Source organism: Xenopus tropicalis, chromosome 7, assembly GCF_000004195.4.
Source record: "Xenopus tropicalis strain Nigerian chromosome 7, UCB_Xtro_10.0, whole genome shotgun sequence".
Taxonomy (NCBI): Eukaryota; Metazoa; Chordata; class Amphibia; order Anura; family Pipidae; genus Xenopus; species Xenopus tropicalis.
Genome location: NC_030683.2, coordinates 13,336,001 through 13,357,502, shown reverse-complemented (window position 1 = coordinate 13,357,502; position 21,502 = coordinate 13,336,001). Strand labels below are relative to the sequence as shown.

Genomic DNA, 21,502 nt, shown 5'->3' with positions numbered 1-21,502 from the left:
TTACCCCTTATTGGGGGCAGAACAGCCCTATTGGGTTTATTTAATGGTTAAATGATTCCCTTTTCTCTGTAATAATAAAACAGTACCTTTACTTGATCCCAACTAAGATATAATTACCCCTTATTGGGGGCAGAACAGCCCTATTGGGTTTATTTAATGGTTAAATGATTCCTTTTTCTCTGTAATAATAAAACAGTACCTGTACTTGATCCCAACTAAGATATAATTACCCCTTATTGGGGGCAGAACAGCCCTATAGGGTTTATTTCATGGTTAAATGATTCCCTTTTCTCTGTAATAATAAAACAGTACCTGTACTTGATCCCAACTAAGATATAATTACCCCTTATTGGGGGCAGAACAGCCCTATTGGGTTTATTTAATGGTTAAATGATTCCCTTTTCTCTGTAATAATAAAACAGTACCTGTACTTGATCCCAACTTAGATATAAATAATCCTTATTGGATGCAAAACAATCCTATTGGATTTAATTAATGTTTAACTGATTTTTAAGTAGGCTTATGGTATGGAGATCCAAACTACAGAAAGACCCCTTATCCGGAAAACCCTTGGTCCTGAGCATTCTGGTTAACAGGTCCTATACCTGTAATTTATGATAGATCTGGGGGAAAAGTGCGGAGCACAAAATCACGGCCCTTAATGCTCATTCAGCCAGCACTTCTTGGTTTTGATGTTATTTTTAAAAGAAACTGCTATTAAAAGCAGTATCTCTGTGCCTGTCACCACCGCCGGTTCTGACTTCTGAAAAAGTGTAGCTCAGCCTTGTATGGTACTTCTCAGGACTGATAATCAGTTGGCTCCTGCTATATTGTTTCAAATGTCGGAACAATGAGTTACTGCTTTCTATACACAGCAGCCCCATAAAACAGAGTTATGGCTCCAAATGCAAACCTGTTAACTTTAATAGGTTATAAATGTAACTGTCCCAAATTCAAGAAAAGTGCACTGTTCAAAAGCCCATTGTCCGTGTGTGTGTGAATTTAACCCTTGGCGGTGGCAGAGTTGCCCAGGGAGCATGAAGTGAGCCCGGCACAGTAAGTTAGATGGGATATGCAATGTTCTGTAATTGCATAAGGCTGCTCTACACGCAGAAATGTACAGCAGATCTACAGCCTAAACCTTGAAAGGAAGGGGGGGGTGGTTGCAGGGGTCGTAATAAAAGGAGCAATTTTTGTTCTTGGTTAGAATTCTATAATTGATAAATAGGTTATTTTCTCTATTTAGGGGTTCTGGGTATCAAGCATTCTCTTAATAGCGGGGTTCTGGCAGCCTCCCAGATGATACATGGCGCAGTGGGTTGCAGAGCATCTCACTATATGAATAGGTGTATTTCTCTGAGCACACAGGTAACCAATACTCTCAGGGCCATAAGATGGGAATCAGTGACAAGGGACAGAGGGCAAGACTTTGGAACAGAAGGTAACTAATAGGTGTTTAGGATAAGACCAAACTTCTGCCTGGGGGGTGTAACATATACTGTGCAATGTTATGGGTGCCGGCTAATCCTCTGCCCAGATGGTTTACTCCATTGTTGTAAATATTTACATACATTTCCTAGCGCTGTTCAAGTGCTCAGATCAGCTCCGGATGAATAAAAGTCATGGATATTTAGTGTTATTGGGCCCATTCAAACAAAGCAGGTCCTTGCACTGGAAGACACACGCGACAACCAGAATAAAGGAAACAATGGCATAAAGTGCCAAAGTACGTGGGCACCGTACCCGTCTGTGATGTTCCCATTGGAGTTTACCAGATGAGACTCCTTTTCCACTCCCTTAGGGTTCCTTGATTTGGTGTCAACCCCAAAGTCCCATGTAACCAAGAGAAGGCACAGTTTCTTCTTCTTGATGCCAACATAGCCTTTGCCACTATTGAACAATGGTAACTCCTGCCAAATCTGTTCCAAACATTCCCCTTTCACAACCACTGAGGTCTCTATCTCTATCCTTGAGCAGTGGTGTAACTACCAGCAGACCTTGTGACCGCAGGGGGTCCGGAACGTGCAGAAACCGCAACCCCCTGGCACTCTCCCTCCTGATTGCAACCATGCTGTCTTATTGCCAAAGCCACAGGGCTACTGTTCTGCTTCCAATGCTTGATACCAATGTTATTAATAGGGAAGAAAGATTACACATATAATACCCCCTTCTCTTTTTAGATTGTAAGCTTTTTTGAGCAGGATTTCCTGTATCGATCAGTGCTCGAACGTAATCTGTATGTTTGACATATACCCATCTATAATACAGTGTTTCAAAATATTTTGGATATGTATACATTTGGTGCATTCATATAACCTTTTCTTTCTACATTATTTAGAACACTTGGTACTGTTAGGGTTACTTTCCCTTGCCTTCCAACCCTTACCCCCCCTACCACCCCCCACCATGTTTCAACAATCACTGTGTCCATATACTTGACCTGTCCAAATTGTTTAAAAGTGTAATGAGTCAGCCTGCCAGAAATAAACTTTATGGCTTCCATTCTAAAGAACATGTCCAAACACTCTGTGGAAAAAAGACAAGGTTTACCCTATGTACTACTGGGGGGGGGGGGGTGAATGACTGGGGGGGGGGGGCTGGGGAGGTGTTGGAAGGCTCCGAGAGCTGGAAGTATTTGCTCTGACAGATTGAATGAGCAAGTTGATCCGATCCCTTGGTTCTAGGATGGGTACCCTACAGCCCTCTGAGCCCTCTACATTTATATTTTTGATTTCTAATATAGATTGTGTTCATCAGTCCCTGCCCCAGTGGAGCTTGCAATCTGAGGTCCCTAACATTTCTTTCTTTCTTTTTTCATTTTAAAATTTGAGTAAACTCGAGTCCACCAAGGTTTTCCATTTACTAAAAAGTCTGAATTGAAAAAGTCCGTACAAGAAAAGTGTCAGAAAAGTCACAAAGATCCCGAATTTTTCGCATGAAAACCTCGACTTTTTTGAATTGTCGCACAACAAAATACCAGCATCGAAAATCCGAAACCTCTAAAGTTTCAAAGCAAAAGATCTTTCAGTAAAGGGAAATCTGCCATTGACTTCAACACTATCTCCGCAAGTTTTAGCCGGCAAATTGTCGGATTCGGAGTTTTAGCCATTTGGCTGCATAGTAAATTTAGAAAAAGTTGAAGTTTTTTTCCAGAGACTTTTAGTGCTAAAAATCTGAGCAAAAAAAAGATCAGAGACTTTCAGTCTCTGTCCCTAGATATATATAGTAAATGGTTAAATGTAAGTCTATGGGGCACATTTACTAATCCACGAATCCGAATGAGAAAAAATCGGATTGGAAACGACTTTATCGTATATTTTCTATGACTTTTTCGTCGCGTTTTTTTCGTATTTTGTGCGATTTTTTCGTCGCCGTCATGACTTTATCGTATTTTGCGTGATTTTTTCGTCTCCGTCGCGATTTTTTATATTGAGCAATTGTAAACGGCGGAAAAAATAATCCGATTTTTTCGCGACGGCAACGAAAAAGTTGTAGAACATATACGATAAAGTCGTAACGGCGCCAAAAAAATCACGGGACATATGAAAAAGTCGCGACGGCGACGGAAAGATCACGCAAAATACGAAAAAAACGCGACGAAAAAGCAAAAATACCGATCATTACGATAAAACGCGTTTGCCCGCTTTCGGTCCGTTCGTGGATTAGTAAATCTGCCCCTATGTGTAAGCAGGTGTGTTACTGTAATGAGCTTCCAGTGCCTTTTGGGTGAAGACACACTGAGCTACTAGTAGCAGCTACTTGTCGTGGCTACTAAATGCCAGAAAATACCCTGCCATAGACAATACTGAGAATTGCCTCAGCTAAAACACACGTAGAGACAATTATCAGTAAATGATCAGAATTGTCTATTGTCAAACTCTGCTGCTGAATTACAGCTCCCAGAATCCTTCTGGCTCGGGCAGCAGATGGGAATATTTTGGGAGAATTAAATAACTATAATGGAGAAGATATTGATTTGACTCCCTGGATAGAGGGGAGGGAAAACCATCAAACATATGCCCAGCTGCTATTATAAGAGCTGGCAAGAGGAGGACTTGATTTCCTATTAATACTTTCCCTTTAAAAGTAACTGGAAGCTGCAACAGGGCTGCTCCTCTGATCCCCAGCAGCAGAGAAGGTTGGAGCTGCTGTGAAGTCAAAGCTCTCAGCTTCAATGTCAGTTTAGAAAATCACAGTAATGATATCAGCGCAGCATCTTTTATTCTATTGCAGAGACCAAGGCAGAGTAGAAAGAACCAGACTTTGTTAATAGACCCCCAGACTGCGATGGCATCATTATTTCTGCAATTACAGAGAGTTGCTAGAGCCGGCCACTTTGAAGTTCCATCATTCCATCAGTGGAGATTAACAGATACAGCTTTAATTATATCTGTTATGCAGCAACATAAAGATAAGGCAGGGCTGGGCTTCACTGATATAAATGTTACTAGCAACATTTTGCCCTAATGTGACATAGACTGCTATCTAAAAGCCACAGTCCCTTCCCAGAGGCTATTATCCCCCCACTGCTACTATAGGCACCATCTCTCCCTACTATACCTGCTATCCCACAGCCCCAGTCCCTTCCCAGAGGCTATTATCCCCCCACTGCTACTATAGGCACCATCTCTCCCTACTATACCTGCTATCCCACAGCCCCAGTCCCTTCCCAGAGGCTATTATCCCACTGCTACTATAGGCACCATCTCTCCCTACTATACCTGCTATCCCACAGCCCCAGTCCCTTCCCAGAGGCTATTATCCCCCCACTGCTACTATAGGCACCATCTCTCCCTACTATACCTGCTATCACACAGCCCCAGTCCCTTCCCAGAGGCTATTATCCCCCCACTGCTACTATAGGCACCATCTCTCCCTACTATACCTGCTATCACACAGCCCCAGTCCCTTCCCAGAGGCTATTATCCCCCCACTGCTACTATAGGCACCATCTCTCCCTACTATACCTGCTATCCCACAGCTCCAGTCCCTTCCCAGAGGCTATTATCCCCCCACTGCTACTATAGGCACCATCTCTCCCTACTATACCTGCTATCCCACAGCCCCAGTCCCTTCCCAGAGGCTATTATCCCCCCACTGCTACTATAGGCACCATCTCTCCCTACTATACCTGCTATCACAAAGCCCCAGTCCCTTCCCAGAGGCTATTATCCCCCCACTGCTACTATAGGCACCATCTCTCCCTACTATACCTGCTATCCCACAGCCCCAGTCCCTTCCCAGAGGCTATTATCCCCCCACTGCTACTTTAGGCACCATCTCTCCCTACTATACCTGCTATCCCACAGCCCCAGTCCCTTCCCAGAGGCTATTATCCCCCCACTGCTACTATAGGCACCATCTCTCCCTACTATACCTGCTATCCCACAGCCCCAGTCCCTTCCCAGAGGCTATTATCCCCCCACTGCTACTATAGGCACCATCTCGCCCTACTATACCTGCTATCCCACAGCCCCAGTCCCTTCCCAGAGGCTATTATCCCCCCCACTGCTACTATAGGCACCATCTCTCCCTACTATACCTGCTATCCCACAGCCCCAGTCCCTTCCCAGAGGCTATTATCCCACTGCTACTATAGGCACCATCTCTCCCTACTATACCTGCTATCCCACAGCCCCAGTCCCTTCCCAGAGGCTATTATCCCCCCACTGCTACTGTAGGCACCATCTCTCCCTACTATACCTGCCATCCCACAGCCCCAGTCCCTTCCCAGAGGCTATTATCCCACTGCTACTATAGGCACCATCTCTCCCTACTATACCTGCTATCCCACAGCCCCAGTCCCTTCCCAGAGGCTATTATCCCCCCACTGCTACTATAGGCACCATCTCTCCCTACTATACCTACTATTCCACAGCCCCAGTCCCTTCCCAGAGGCTATTATCCCCCCACTGCTACTATAGGCACCATCTCTCCCTACTATACCTGCTATCCCACAGCCACAGTCCCTTCCCAGAGGCTATCCCCCCCACTGCTACTATAGGCACCATCTCTCCCTACTATACCTGCTATCCCACAGCCCCAGTCCCTTCCCAGAGGCTATTATCCCCCCACTGCTACTATAGGCACCATCTCTCCCTACTATACCTGCTATCCCACAGCCCCAGTCCCTTCCCAGAGGCTATTATCCCCCCACTGCTACTATAGGCACCATCTATCCCTACTATACCTACTATTCCACAGCCCCAGTCCCTTCCCAGAGGCTATTATCCCCCCACTGCTACTATAGGCACCATCTCTCCCTACTATACCTGCTATCCCACAGCCACAGTCCCTTCCCAGAGGCTATCCCCCCCACTGCTACTATAGGCACCATCTCTCCCTACTATACCTGCTATCCCACAGCCCCAGTCCCTTCTCAGAGGCTATTATCCCCCCACTGCTACTATAGGCACCATCTCTCCCTACTATACCTGCTATTCCACAGCCACAGTCCCTTCCCAGAGGCTATTATCCCACTGCTACTATAGGCACCATCTTTCCCTACTATACCTACTATTCCACAGCCCCAGTCCCTTCCCAGAGGCTATTATCCCCCCACTGCTACTATAGGCACCATCTCGCCCTACTATACCTGCTATCCCACAGCCCCAGTCCCTTCCCAGAGGCTATTATCCCCCACTGCTACTATAGGCACCATCTCGCCCTACTATACCTGCTATCCCACAGCCCCAGTCCCTTCCCAGAGGCTATTATCCCCCCACTGCTACTATAGGCACCATCTTGCCCTACTATACCTGCTATCCCACAGCCCCAGTCCCTTCCCAGAGGCTATTATCCCACTGCTACTATAGGCACCATCTCTCCCTACTATACCTGCTATCCCACAGCCCCAGTCCCTTCCCAGAGGCTATTATCCCCCCACTGCTACTATAGGCACCATCTCTCCCTACTATACCTGCTATCCCACAGCCCCAGTCCCTTCCCAGAGGCTATTATCCCCCCACTGCTACTATAGGCACCATCTCTCCCTACTATACCTGCTATCCCACAGCCCCAGTCCCTTCTCAGAGGCTATTATCCCCCCACTGCTACTATAGGCACCATCTCTCCCTACTATACCTGCTATCCCACAGCCCCAGTCCCTACCCAGAGGCTATTATCCCCCCCACTGCTACTATAGGCACCATCTCTCCCTACTATACCTGCTATCCCACAGCCCCAGTCCCTACCCAGAGGCTATTATCCCCCCACTGCTACTATAGGCATGATCTAACAAAATACATTGTGTGCTTCCCACACGTTTCGTAATTTTCATTGCTGCTCTTCTGGGCCCCAATATATGCCCTAGTTTCCCTCTAAAACCTCTCTGTCCTATGGTGGAGTTGAATGCCATAGCTCAGAATCCTAAAACTCTCAGACTATAAATCAGGTACTTGCAACGTTGGTGTTTTAGAGAACTACAAATCCCATCATGCTACCAGATCCTGGAAGTTGGGAGTGCTATAACTACTACAAGTGGCAGTTGGTCATTTTGACTGTAAATAAACCCATAGACTGCCACTTAATTCAGGGGCACAGCTTTACAATGTAACGCTTACAGCGACCTTTCCTGAGACCACAGCCCCAACTATTTAAGGCAGGATGCAGCTAAATTAGAAATCTTACTCAAATCACAAAGGTTGGCCCTACTTAAAAAACCAACAACTGTTCCCTATTTTAATGCACGTCCGCATTCCTGCTATATTTTGAATGTCTGTTTCAATACAGGGATTTCTCCTTATGGAAATCTGATCAGCGGGGTCGGGCATTATTTTGGGACGTAGGGTTTATTTTCCAGCTTGCGTGGTAAAACAACTGTGTTGTCAGTTCGTGACGATGATCATCATGGGAATAGGGTTAAAAAAAATGAATTGTACAGACATTCTCATCCGCTATAAACAGGCCTGAGATTCAAAGGAATGCGAAATGTTAAAGGGTAACTAAAGCTGTGACCAAATGCACCATTGTTAATGGCATAAGTTTGCCCCCTTTTCACTTTTTAAGCCTAATTTTCCTTTCACAGTCAGTCACTTCATTTTTAAAGCGGTGTCAGCAATGCTGTGTCATTCCTAAATCATTTTAACAGTTTAAAAAGAGGTCTGTTCACTTTTGTTATTTTAATGGATAAGTAAAGCCCATAAGAATGTAAATAATAATAATAATAGCAGCCCAGAGCCACTGAATGCTATGAATAAACCACACAGAAGAAGAAGAAATTTGCTCATTTGCCAGATCACCATTTCCCTGTGACCACATAAGCATCGGGCCTAATCATTGGGCGCTGGGGCGGGGAACCTACAAAACGCCACCACATAACTAGATGATGGTTTACAGGATTTTATGTCCTTCTGGCCAATCATAGCAAGGAACCAGGTGCCATAAATCTTACGCCACTTACTGAAGTCTGTTTGGGGCACAAATCATTCTTCCTAGGGGGAAACCAGCATGGAGAGCGCACTGCTTAAGGCTGATGCCACACGTGGCGTTTTTACGCTGCGTATTTTCTAATTCTCTCAGTGGCTGAAAAACGCCTGATATCATCATCCATAGAAATAACTTGAAAAGACTCAAAGCAAACCACACAATGCGGAAATACGCTAGAAAACGCCTTAGCACGGATTTTTCAAGCGTTGGCCGAAATACACCAGTATTTGCAAAGCAAGCTATTCCTATGTATACACAAAGGCAGCTGCCAGACCTAGCGGAAATACACAGCGTTTTTTACTATTTTGCACTATTAGCACCATGGAAACGAGATTTGCTACGTCACCAGTACTAGGCTGAAAAACGCCATAGTCAGGGGCTGTGCGGCTTGTGCGGCGTTTTTAGGCTGAGAAAAAACTCAGCGTAAAAACGCCACGTGTGGCATCAGCCTAACACTGTGTATAAATGTAATAGGCACATGTTGGGTTATGTAATAAAATGCACTAGTTTTGCCCAGGTGCAGTAATCCATAGCAACCAATCAGCAGGACGCATTTATGGGTCACCTGTTTAAAAGCAAATATCTTGCTATTGGCTGCTGGGCACCTGGGCAAACAATGCATTTAATTCAGGCCGGACTGGCAATATGTGGGTTCTGGCAAATGCCAGAGGGGCTGCTGTAAGATGCCTCAGACAGTCACTATTTATTGGGCCTGTGGGGGCTGTTTGGGCCACTGTGTACTAGAAATGCCAGGGCCTATTTGGAATCCCAATCCAGGCCTTCTTTAATTAGAATCCAGTCATAAATAACTTGGTTGCTGTATGCGGACAGGAAGTAGCTAGTCACATGGCTACCTGGTATCAGGAAGTATCTGAGTGACAGACCAATGTTTTATATACACACAGTATATATCTATATATCTTGTTATACAGCCCTGACCAAACTTTGATCCTCATTGACCTGAAAAAGTCAAACAAACCACTGCCCTACCTACACTTCACACAACTACAACAATGTGACACATCTTATGTATTGCTTCTTTGAGAGAGTTAACTCATTCCATCCCAGCGAAGTTTAGCCCCACTTACACACTGATTTGAGGAAAGATTCTTAAATCTTTAAAGAAAAGATCATATTGAGGCTACTTGGGTTAAAGCTTTACTGTTCCTTTAATAGCGTTAACTCCTTCCAGCACAGCCAGCCCATCTGCCTTTTAACCCATTAGGAAACCCAGCACATGCAAACTATTTAACCCGCCCGGGTCAAGTTAATGTTGTCGGTAAGAATTAGGCCATTTATTTTCATAAAAAGAACAACTGGGGCTGTGAATCACAAAATGCTAAATACCTGAAATGCTTAAAAGGCTCAGGATGCCTAGAATGTAAGGCTGGTGGGGGGGGGGGGGTGGGAGGAGGGAGGGTTAAATAAATAACATTTTTAACTCTTTCATTGCCAGGGCGGTACAGTCTGTTCAGCTGCTACAACAGATGTGTCTTACAACAACAATCGCTACCAGAGGACACAGCGGTGCTAATGGCTTATGATAATCTTGAAAAAGGAAGCGCAAACCCATTGCTACAACTCCCAGCAACCTGCAACAACCAAATGAAACTGTAGAGCACACACAGAGGCAGCTGGGGGGGGGGGGGGCAGTCATTTTTTTTAAATTCATTTTTCCCCCACAAGGGTTAACACACTTCCTATTTCCATGCTTATCCTGGGATGCACTTGATCTCTCCCCGCCTTACATTAAAGTGTCCCTGTGCACCCTCATTCATCCCTTCCTTTGAGTTTTGTTAGAAGACCCATCGCCATGGAAACACAGCGACACGACCATTTTAAAAAATGCGGCTTTATATTGTCGCCGTTGGTGAATGTCCCCTTTTGAAGTGAACTGAGAGTACGGCAGACTTAGCAATGAGATCTGATGAGCGCTACATACAGGCAAAGTGTGGGGCGGGGGGGGGTTCTTCTGACTAATGGGATATTAAATATCCTGGAACATGCATTTTCAGCCTTGCACAGGCAGCTTCTAAAAGCCAATAATGCTCTCCGCTTCCTGTATTTCATTTCCAAAGGGGGCTCTAATGACACATGAAATCAATTCTCCTTTCCATTGTCTGCAAAGCTCAGAAACACCATCAGGAGAGGGGGGGAAAGAAAGAGTGAGAAGCGGGCAGATCCGAATATTGTTCCTCTGTACAGAGACTGGGAAGGAGGTGGAACTCCTTAATCAGAGGAAGTTGTTTAAAACAGCTGAAAAGTTGGATGAAGCCCCTTTTCCTACTCCCTCCCCTGTTCTGGGGGTGTGCGCTTAACCTCTCTCCCTGGAACACTTTGGCACAAATAGATTTATCTGTTCCTAGCTGGACATTAGCCGTTCTCTTTTTTCCCAAACGCTGTTCTAACCTTGGATCTTCTCTGCTGGTGCTGGGAAACAAGAAAACAGCCCCAGGCATCTTTGCATTTGGCCATTTAAACCCATTCATTGGCACATGCGGTGCGGCGGGGCAAGGTTAACCCAGCAGCATTCCAATGACAAGTGACAAGTAAAAATCTCAAGGCTCCTACCTTTCCGATTTGGTGAATTTTTTGAATGCCTGCCGGGTGAGATCATGGTAAGATCTAAAGCTCTGAGGTTCTGCTGAGATGCCCTGCGCCCTGGTGGTCCTTGGTCCAATGTGGCTAGTGCTGGGCATTGCCAAAACAGACTGATATTTGTGAAGTTTCCTCTTTAGTTCCTGGATTTCTTTTTCCTTCTCCGACAGACGATTTTCCAGATCCCTGATCCTCTCCTCCTTCAGCATGAGGATCCTGGCGAAGTCCTCTTCTAGATCACTCATCCTTGCGCTCCTGGTGCTCCCAACTTGCCGACTTGCCCCTTGACAGATCCAAAGAGTAGAGGAGGAAAAAGATGAATGAAATCTCTCCTGAATGAAGACTTGGGTGCCTGCTGCTGAACTTTCTCCCTAATGCACTGAAAATGGAAAGAAGGAGGGTGGGCTGTCTGAAAAGGAGCACTGGTGGATGATGAGAGCTAATCCAGTGTCCCTTCTGGGAACAGATGATTATCTTTCATTGAGAAACCAATTAGAGCTGCTTGTTTCCACCACCCCCCCACCACCACCACCCCAGGATCAATCCATAGAAAGCAAGTGTCAGCCTCCCCTGCTGGGCTACTCAGATGTGTGATCACAGGCAGCCCTGTCCTCATCCAACCATCATCACAACTCCACCACTAAGTGGCCAGCAGAAGAGAATGAAAAAGAAGAGCTTTGTGACACTCACTCCAAGTCTTCCTGCCCAAAATAGAAACAATTACCATGTGATGGTAAAAGGCTGACGCAGCTCCCTGTAACTGGATCCTGGGACTATGAAATCAGAAGAAAACACTTCATATAGATACAGTATCAAGGCAATTGGGATTCTGGAGCTTGTCGCCTAGGCTGGCTCTCTGATAAGGAGGTCTCTCCGCACAGCTCATCCATCAGAGCAGGCAGAAGCCGCCAGCAAGGAGCATGGATAGAGGGGCTGGAGCTGGAATGCACAGGCGTGGGGCACTGTTTTTAGCACTTATCAATTCTAAAATGGGTCCCCTGCCATACCACCCTAAACAAGCACCCTACTTGTGTCTCTGTCTCTCAGGGATCCTGGGGTTAGGTATCCTAGCACTCACCTTTTTAGAATTGCCTCTTTAGGTCCTGTAATGCCTGCGGATATATTCTAGGAGATCTTTGGAGGTAAGTTCAAATTCAGTAAATACTTTTACTGATCACCCATCCTGCAACAAAGTGTTCTTTGCGCAGTATGTATTTTGTATTATTGTTGCTGTTCTTTAGGGAAGGTATTTGCAAGCAGAGCTCACACTCCAAAGGAACATCGGCTGTTTATACAATGGAACCTTACAGATTGAAAAAGAACTCAAAGGTATATGCCAGATGGCATGCCTGAGCCATATTGGGGGTCGGCATCCAAAAATCAGTTTCACTTGCCAAGCTGTTTATTACAGGAAGGCCAGGTGTGGCTTTTTAAAGGAAGCAGACCCTGCGGCTGTTAGGTGGCACTGAATGTATAAGGACCCCATACCTGCATTTTATATATATATATATTTTATATATAATTGTGTATATATATATATATAATGCAGGTATGGGACCTTTTTTCCTAAATAAGGAGTATTTCCGTCATTTGGATCTCATTTTTAACATTTTTAATTAAAACGGAGTCCATGGGAGATGGCCTCCATTTCATAGAGATTATATGATTATATATATCATTCCCAACACTCCCTGCCCCAGTGGCGCTTTCTGGATAACAGGTTTCTGGATAATGGATCCTACACCTGTATTATATTTGATTGGTTAAAAGAAAATACATCATTAATTCTAAACCAAATAGGTGACATACCAGACCTTATCTAACCTGTATAGATTGCAAGCTTTTTAAGACAGCGACCTAAATCCTGCTCTTTCCAGTTTCAGGCAGCTATTTTCTAATTCTATATTTTGCTTTACTCTTCTGAGAAGTTTGCAACCAAGTTTAATAAATACACGTGCCCAGTTCTTGGTTATTATGAAGGGAACAACCAAAAACGGGTGGTGTAAGTTAAACTACTGCAAATTGCCGCACTGCGTCAGGGCTCAAGGGCACACACTTTGGGAGGTAAGTTCCGCCTCACCCCCTTTCTTGGCCACATTTCAAGCCTTTTTGAGTTTGGATATTTCTTTTTAATACATGGCTGCTTTGCACGTGTGTTACACGAAATATGACATATGTATTTAGAATAAGGTATTGGGTCCTATGGCCGAATACACATGTATTTGTTATTATTATTTTTTTGAAAAAACTGTAATTTCCGCTTCTTTACGACTAACATTCCATGCACTGGTTTTGTTGATCCCCGGTCTATAATAAAATATTATTGTTGCATACAGCGAGCACAAATAGCTTGACATCACCCCGCCGCAGAGAGTGAGAGACAGCAGAGATTACCGGTGGTTATTGGTAGGGCTATTGCTTTTAAATCATTTTAATATGTGAACGTGCTTTCAGTTAGGGGTGTGCTTACCAGTGCGGGGCCTGCAGCCAAAAACTGCCTCTGTGGGGCCACATCAGCCCTTAGGATGCTGTTGTTGAACTACAGTTCCAATAGCATCACTGTGACAGTAAGACGCCATATTGTTCTACAGTCCTGCCCCGTTAGGCCTCCCATTTTTTCCATACAACAATTTCACCTGTCCCCCCCACTAAAGATAACATTTCTATAATAATGCGCTCATTTGTTTTCTTTAGCCATAAAGTCCAACCATTAAACCTTGATAAATTACAACTCCCACAGCTATCAAAGGAAGTAGGGAGTTATGGGTCATCACAACTGGCTAGAAAGCCTTGGTTAGAGTGATCCAGCCTTTAATTCTGCTATTATGTATAAATATCTAAAGGTCAAAGAATAAATATTAATAAGATTATTGTTAAATAAAAAAAATCTTTTGCCACCTAAAAAATATAACCACTGGCATATAGTGCCAGAGGCTTAACCCTAACAAACAGCGACACCTAGTGTTTAAGTGGAGACAAACATGGGTGATAGGGTCACACAACTTAATAGCACCCCTACCTTTTCAACTGTGTTGTTAAAGAATGTTTAGGGGAGGGTAAAAGGGCAGCCCCTGGGCATTTAAATCTGAATGTGCCATGGTATTTATATTCTTTCAAAGGAGCAGTCCGGTCATGTTTTATGACAGTTCCCAAAATTGCTCTATAGTAGAGCCCACGGGGCATTCATTATTGGGAATTCCCAACATTCTAGTAATTAGTAGTGTGGCTAGGATAACACAGACAATTGGGGCAGAAAGGGCCTGCAGACCTGTAGATTTTTGTTCCCGTTAAACAGACTGGGAATAGCCCATATGAAGATCATCCTATAACAAATATTCAGAATATAAAAAATAAATCTGACCCCATAGTCATAGGCTGTGCCACAGGATGAGTTACACTGGCAAGAAAAACAGAACATTTTGGGGTAAACTCGTCATTGGCTTTTTAAGGTTATACAGAATGACCGGGGGAAGGAGAACTGGGCTAAATTAAAGAGAAAACTTAAGCAGCAGCACTGATGCCACCCATTCTGCACTTCTTTGATGCCACATTTTATATAGGGGGGGGCCCCACGCTAGTGCAGAGAGCACTACTGTGGATTTTTGGGGTTCCGAAAACTGGCCGCTGACTGGCTCCTAAGGCAAGGGCTGTATTTACAATAAGGCACCCAAGGGTCTGTGCCAAGGGCAGCAGGTTTTGGGAGGTGGCCCTTGGCTGCCTATGCATTTTTTTATTTATAAACAAAAATGAAATATGCCCCAGCCTCCGCCTCAGATTTCCATAAGAAATCATTTAGAAAAAATTCAAAGTTTATTTGCGAAAAGGTGCTGGTGTCCCTGACGAAGGCCCCTGTTTTTGTCAGGGCCGAAACGCGTTGGGTCTTTTTTTTATGTGTGCCACAAATACATTTTGAATTTTTTCTAAAGGAGTGCCCTGTTCTTTGAAATTTTTTGTAGGTATTATGGACGCTTTCAGGTAGCGTCCTACAGTATTTTATATTTATATTTTGGAGTGCCATCCTAACACTTGCATATTCCATAGGAAATCCAGCGACAGAGCTGGGGGGAGGTGTGGGGTAGGGGGTTGAATAGTTTGGGGGGTAATTATGTCACAATCACAAAATATAACAGAAATATACCCCTGCACCTTGCGTCATGGCAGCAGCAGCCCAGGGGCAACAAAATGCCCCCTGTGTAATTACCCTAAGGTTAAGAACCCACGGCGGTTCAGTCGCCAGCGATAGATCTTAATAATTTATGTCTTTTTCCTTAAATATCTGTAGCCTAACTTGCTTCTCTGTGAATATCCTCAGCCACCATCTATCAGGGGATTCTGGGAGTTGTAGTTTATCAGTTATGAGTTATTTTAATGTATATGTGCAATACAATATTTATAGCCAATAAATAGACTGGTAACACAATGCTGTGACAGTAGCACTAATGGGCAGTGGCCGACATTCTTCGATTGATTCTAGCATGGTGGGCTATTTTTGTGCGCGCGGGTGGAACAGGCAATAATAGCGCTTCTACTTTCAACCGCGATGATTCCATTAGGCAGAGGGAGCCATAAAAGGAGGGATGGGAAGGTGATAACAGATAATGCAAGGGCTGAGCCGGCAGGGTTCTAGCAAAGGGAATGAGAAGGGAGAGAGGAAATAACAGGACTAATAATATATTAAATTGTCTCTTTCTAAACCAAAAATGTCATCTGCTTGCTAGGGACAGTGACCCTGGCAACCACAAATGGCAGCCTGATTTGATGATTTTTGTATATATTCCACTCCTTTTGCATTTCCAGTCTTGTTATAAAGATTTGTGGCCCTAGTAGCCCTAGTGACTGGATGACTGATGACTGTAGCACATACAAAACTAGTGGCATGATGTTGATCCTCAGGCTACCCCTCCACCCTTAGCCCCCAGCCCTCACTTTATTCCCCCCTGCACCAGTGGTCAGGGGCGGGCCGAGCCGACCGGGCGCCCTAGGCAACCCGGTCGGCCAACCCCCCCCCCCATGCGTTCTGGCGTGCATGCGCAGTTTTTGCGCGCTCACGGGGTCGGGGGGTGTTGCGATATGAAACGCAATGGAGTACAGACTAGGGGAAGGCAGGAGAGGCTCCTGTCTGGTGCCCCCCAATCGTTGCGCCCTAGCCAGCTGCCTCTTCTGCCTACCCCTAGTTCCGGCCCTGCCAGTGGTTCGTTAAGGGACCCTCTTGTTATGGATCCCTCCTCTATTGATCTAAATTGGGTGGTGGGCTGAAACTGCCATTATTGGCAACATGTGACCATAATAGGGTTCACGTTCTGGGGTACAGGGGTCTGCTGTATGGTTCCCCCTCCCTAATGCAGTATAATTCAACCTACCCACTGCAAACAAGCAAGCAGAGAGGGGCAGTCAGGTTGCCCCCGTCTGGTACTATCTGACCCTGACTGGCAATCTGTGGCTTCTGGCAAATACCAGGGGGGCTGCTGTAAGATGCCATAGACTCACTATTTAGTGGCCTGATGGGGGCTGTTTGGGCCTCTCTCTGCTTGAAATGCCAGGGCCTATTTTAAATCTCTGTCTGGGCCTGGGTATCATTCTAGTATTATTTCTACTTCCAGGGTTAGTTTTATGGTAAGGCAGAATGGGCATTGCCGTAGGTCCCTGGCAACAGATGGACCCATGGGAGTAATAACAGAACTTATATATTATATGATGTGACAAAGTGACAACAAAGCCGGCCATATACGTTCACATTTAAGTCTTCTTCTGACGAACATTCGGACATTAGATTTTATTGCTATCTGTCCGATCGATTAAACGATCGCCATAGTACGACAATGATCAGGATGATAATTCATAGCCCACACCCAGTTCGGTGCATGTATGGCTTTAAGGGTAACTAGGAGGGGCCTGTACCAAGTAACCAATATAATATTTTGCCTTCAATTCATATAAACAATACAGGGAAGCACAAAATACATGCTAATGACATGAATTGTTAGGTAAGCTGATTCTCTGTCTCGTCTCCCCTTTAATAAGCTCAGCTCCCAGATATTCATTAGCACCGCATTAAATAAATATATTTTCCCACACAAAGGGCCACTTCTTAGTAGCAGTGGGGACAGAAGGGCCCATAACTGTGCAGCCTTCATACATATATCTGCAACAAGCGAGCCATAGACCCGCTAACTCCCAAATAGCTCTCACATAGCACCGCAGCTCTATATTTGGACTTAAGTAAATATTCAACTTGAAATAACACGGGTGGCTGGGCCGGCTGGCAGCATCTGTGACCCATTTCTGGGACCGAGGATTAGAAAACGAAGGTTACTTAGTGACTCCTTTCATGGTGCCTTGTTAATTTAGCGCCTAATGATTAATAGGTGCCTCAACGCGCGGCTGTTACTAATTCCGTGGCTAAAGATGTGGGGCTGGGAAATGCACGTTGCCTATGGGCTGTGGGCTGTTAACCAGTGCCTGTCCAGATGCCCAGAAACCCCACTGTTCCCTAAAAAAAGCTTTAGGTAGGCAGGAGATAATTAAAGATTTAGCTATCTAGCCACATATTTGTTTGGTCAATGGGATGGGGCGAGGTTTCACCCCCCTCACTGGGCCGCAGTTGGCCTGGCAGGACTGAAAATCTAATCTGGTAACATGGAGCGTGGCTAAACGGAGGCTCGGTAAAGCTGGCCATATACATTCAGATTTTAGTCTTCTTCCGAGAAACGTTCGGATATCGGTCGTATGTTTAAATGCAAAGATCTGAACTAATATTTAGGCTGAAATTGTAGGATAAAGCCCTAACAACACAAATGGGAGGAATTTCTGAACATGAAATAGTTGGCAGATACCAATTGTACAAAAGTGACTTCCATTGTAGGTCCCTCAAGGATATCGTAACATACACAATACAGTCGCAGATTTTTTCGTTAGCTGAAAATGTTCTAACCTGTTGACTAAATGAGTAATCCCCATGGTACGAAAATTATCATGATGATAATTCGGAGAGCACACATGGTCTGAAAATTGTAGGAATCAAGGTTTCGTACAATCAGTGTGTGTATGGCCAGTGTTAGCCAGCTCTTACACATAGCAGCCTGTCTTCTGCCAATGATCGACTTAAGGCGGTCATACACGCTACAATTACGTTCTTTCCCACGACCATTGATGGTAGGAAAGATCATTCGTCCAGTCCTCAAACGTTAAGAGCTGAGTTGTCAGATATACAGGTACAAACAAAGCTATCCTTTGCCTCTATCTGATGATTCAGCATTAACATTAACAATGTTTGGGTACTTTCAAAGGCGCCCAATCAAAATTTTCAGTCCTGCCTGATCAACGAGACGACCGATATCCAAGGTTTTTACTGATATCAGTTGCCTCGTCTCCCACTATACATGCACCGAAAATATCGATTTGTGTATTGCCACCATTAGGGGCAATGGCACATAGTAATTTTCATTATGATGTAGATTCTGATGATATTCTGAGATAATTTACAGTTGGTCTTCATTTTGAATTATTTAGCTTTTTTGTTCAGCAGCTTTCCTGTTCGCTATGGACAGATTTACCCTAGCAACCATAGGCTGGTTTGAATGAGAGACTGGTAGATGTTTACAAGAAGACCTAAATAGAAAGATTAGGAGTAATGAGTAAAGGTGGCCATACACGGGCCGATTGTAGCTGCCGATAGCGGTCCTTTGGACTGATTCGGCAGCTAATCGGCACGTGTAGGGGCAACAACGACTGGCCTGCCCAACCGATCAAGGATCACATCGGCTCATTGATGCGATCCCCGAACTGACTGCGCCCATTACAAACAACCAAATTAGCCTAAAATCCCCTGATATCACTCACCCGTAGGTGGGAGAAGATGGGAGACGATCCGCTCGCTTGGCGACCTCACCAAGCAACCTGATCTTTACGTGTATGGCCACCTTTACACTGTAATCTCACAGAGCTATAGTTTTTTTTTGTATTGGCTGCTGGGGTAAGGGACCCCCATTTCAAAGCTTGGAAAGAAGCAGAAGAAGAAGGCAAATCATTCGTAGACAATAAAAAATTTAGACTGAAAAATGACCAAGTGCATTCTGTAACATACGGACAGTTTATTTAACTTGCACTTTTGACTGAGTCCTAGCAGTAGTTGCCTTATCTATGTCCCCTACAGGGCCAAACTATTTATACATGGTGGGATCCACTTGACTGGTCCAATGTCCAATGATCTTATCAGTATAGGAGGTTAAGCAGATCTGTCAGGAGAACAAACAGATATTGTGAAGATGTGAAGATCATCACTGTGGTCACTTAAAAGGAAAACTATACCCCCCAAGTGAATACTTAACCAACACATAGTTTATATCATATTAAGTTTCCTATTAAAGTATCATACCGAACTGAAATATATATATATCAGTTAATATTGCCCTTTTTCATCTTCTTAACAGAGAAGTAGTGTGGGAGTAAAAGGCAGAATTCTGTCCATTAATTGGCTGATGTGACCTGACGTATATGTGTGCCCTTGGTTTGTTTGTGTGCCCTGTGAATTGTATGATCCCAGGGGGCGGCCCTTAGTACTTACCCAATGTTCTACACCCCTTGCAAAGTCATGGGTAAACCCATATGTAATACAACTGTCTGGCACAAACTCACACACACATGGTAAATGGGGAATTTATTTCTAATATACATGTCTTTAGATAAAAACACAATAGTATCCCACTTCATTAGCAACCGATAGATCCAATTGGCAACTTTCAAAACAAATCGAAGCACTTTTGCACTTTACATGAAATACTTGTTTCTCTAATTTTCGAGATATTATCAGTTTTTACACTGCAAATACAATGATAGTAAAACAACAGCGCCACCTGCTGGAGAGTTCTGCTGACCAAACTGACCGCCAATCAAAAATTTTAGAAGAAGAGCAAAGTTTTCTGAGGTTGCTTCTTCTAAAATTCTCTCCAGTCAACCTGGTTGGCAGAACTGACCAGCGGGTGGCGCTGTTGTTTTCATTTCATTACATTAGCAGTTCAAAAAGATCTAATATCTTGAAAACTAGAACAAAAAATAATAATAATCATTTTGCATGTATTATTTTGAAGAGTTTACATTTTCTTTAATACGACACTGCCCATTGTGATTTATATATGTGATTTTTTTTTTTGCTCTGCCTTTACTAACCTGCCTTCTCTCTTCCCCTCTTCTATTAAATTCAGTAACAGGTCTCTCACTGCTGCAGTGCTGATTTGTCCCCAGAAACATTACCGTTAGTGCTGACGCCAGGATTTGATGGGGTCCTATGGATTACAAGATGAAGACTTTACCATCACCCTAAAATAAAGCTAATAAAGGGCCCAACGTTCAGTCGTCGTGCAGGTGTGGGAATGGGAATAGGGACCTAGCGGGGACTGGGAGTTTGGGTGCTTGCCAGTACATAAAGCTCCGGTGAAGTTCCCTGTATTTTTCCAGGAAGGGAGTAGAGGAAGTCACAGGAGTATCAGGAAAAAATAAGCACAAAAATGGACAAAATACTTTTTTTTTAATAAAACCGAATCAGTGTAATCTCGTGGTTTTTAAAAATATTTCAAGACTGTAAGCGCAAAATTAAATTTAGGGTTTAAAGGGCATATAAAACAAAGAAAATACGATATTGCCAAACAAAGAAAAAGTAGTTTTTTGTAACTTTCCAATGAACATACATTACTACAATGGCTTTGCATACGTCTTCCTAGTCGGTTAATAAACTGGCTTCTGCTGCATTGTTTCAGGAAGCAGAACCAGCTGTGCAGAAAGGGACAGGCAGATACCGCTTAAAAACATCAAAACTAGATTGGAAAGTTAATAACAATTACTATTATTTTCAGTAGGCAGCATTTTATTTTCGGGGACGGCTGGGGTATATTTTCCCTCTACATAAAGTGCCAGAGCATATAAACACAGGTATGGGATCCCTTATCCGAAAACCTGTTATCCAGAAAGTTCTGAATTAAGGAAAGGCCATCTGCCATAGATTCCATTATAAGCAAATAATTCTAATTTTTAAAAATGATTTACTTATTCTCTGTAATAATAAAACAGTACCTGTACTTGATCCCAACTAAGATATAATTACCCCTTATTGGGGGCAGAACAGCCCTATTGGGTTTATTCAATATTTAAATGATTTTTAGCAGCTCCAAATTACAGAAATATCCCTTATCAGGAAAACCACAGGTCCTGAGCATTCTGGATAACAGGTCCCATTAATTATACTGTAGCTCATTGCCCCTAATACCCTAAGGGCACTATATTTAGCTGAGCCTGGGAATGACTGAGGAATTCTGGTCAGTTTCAAGTTTTATTTGCCTTCTGGCCGTGGATTAAAGGCCGCAGTCAGGAGGTCATTTAAACCTGCTTTGGCTCTGTTTTATCTTATGGGGGCAGTTGCAGGCAAGTTCAGGCACGTAAATAGCCTATCCCTGCTGTATAACAGTACAACACTGGCTGAATAATG

The 21,502-nt window shown here is 44.1% G+C and overlaps 1 protein-coding gene and 1 long non-coding RNA gene across 2 annotated transcripts in view; one reads left to right on the top strand and one right to left on the bottom strand.

Annotated features, from left to right (window-relative positions):
* The window catches only part of prkg1 (protein kinase cGMP-dependent 1), a 467,630-nt gene extending 456,334 nt beyond the window's left edge, over nucleotides 1-11,296 (bottom strand). The window contains exon 1 of the mRNA XM_004915798.4: nucleotides 10,999-11,296. Coding sequence (XP_004915855.1) covers nucleotides 10,999-11,270 — 272 coding nt within the window. The 5' untranslated portion in view covers nucleotides 11,271-11,296. The remainder of the gene's footprint in view (nucleotides 1-10,998) is intronic.
* Nucleotides 10,128-20,571, top strand: LOC100379718. The gene is made up of 2 exons (XR_097389.5): nucleotides 10,128-12,167; nucleotides 20,226-20,571. It is a non-coding gene; the product is annotated as an uncharacterized LOC100379718 (long non-coding RNA).
* Nucleotides 20,572-21,502: the final 931 nt, after the last annotated feature.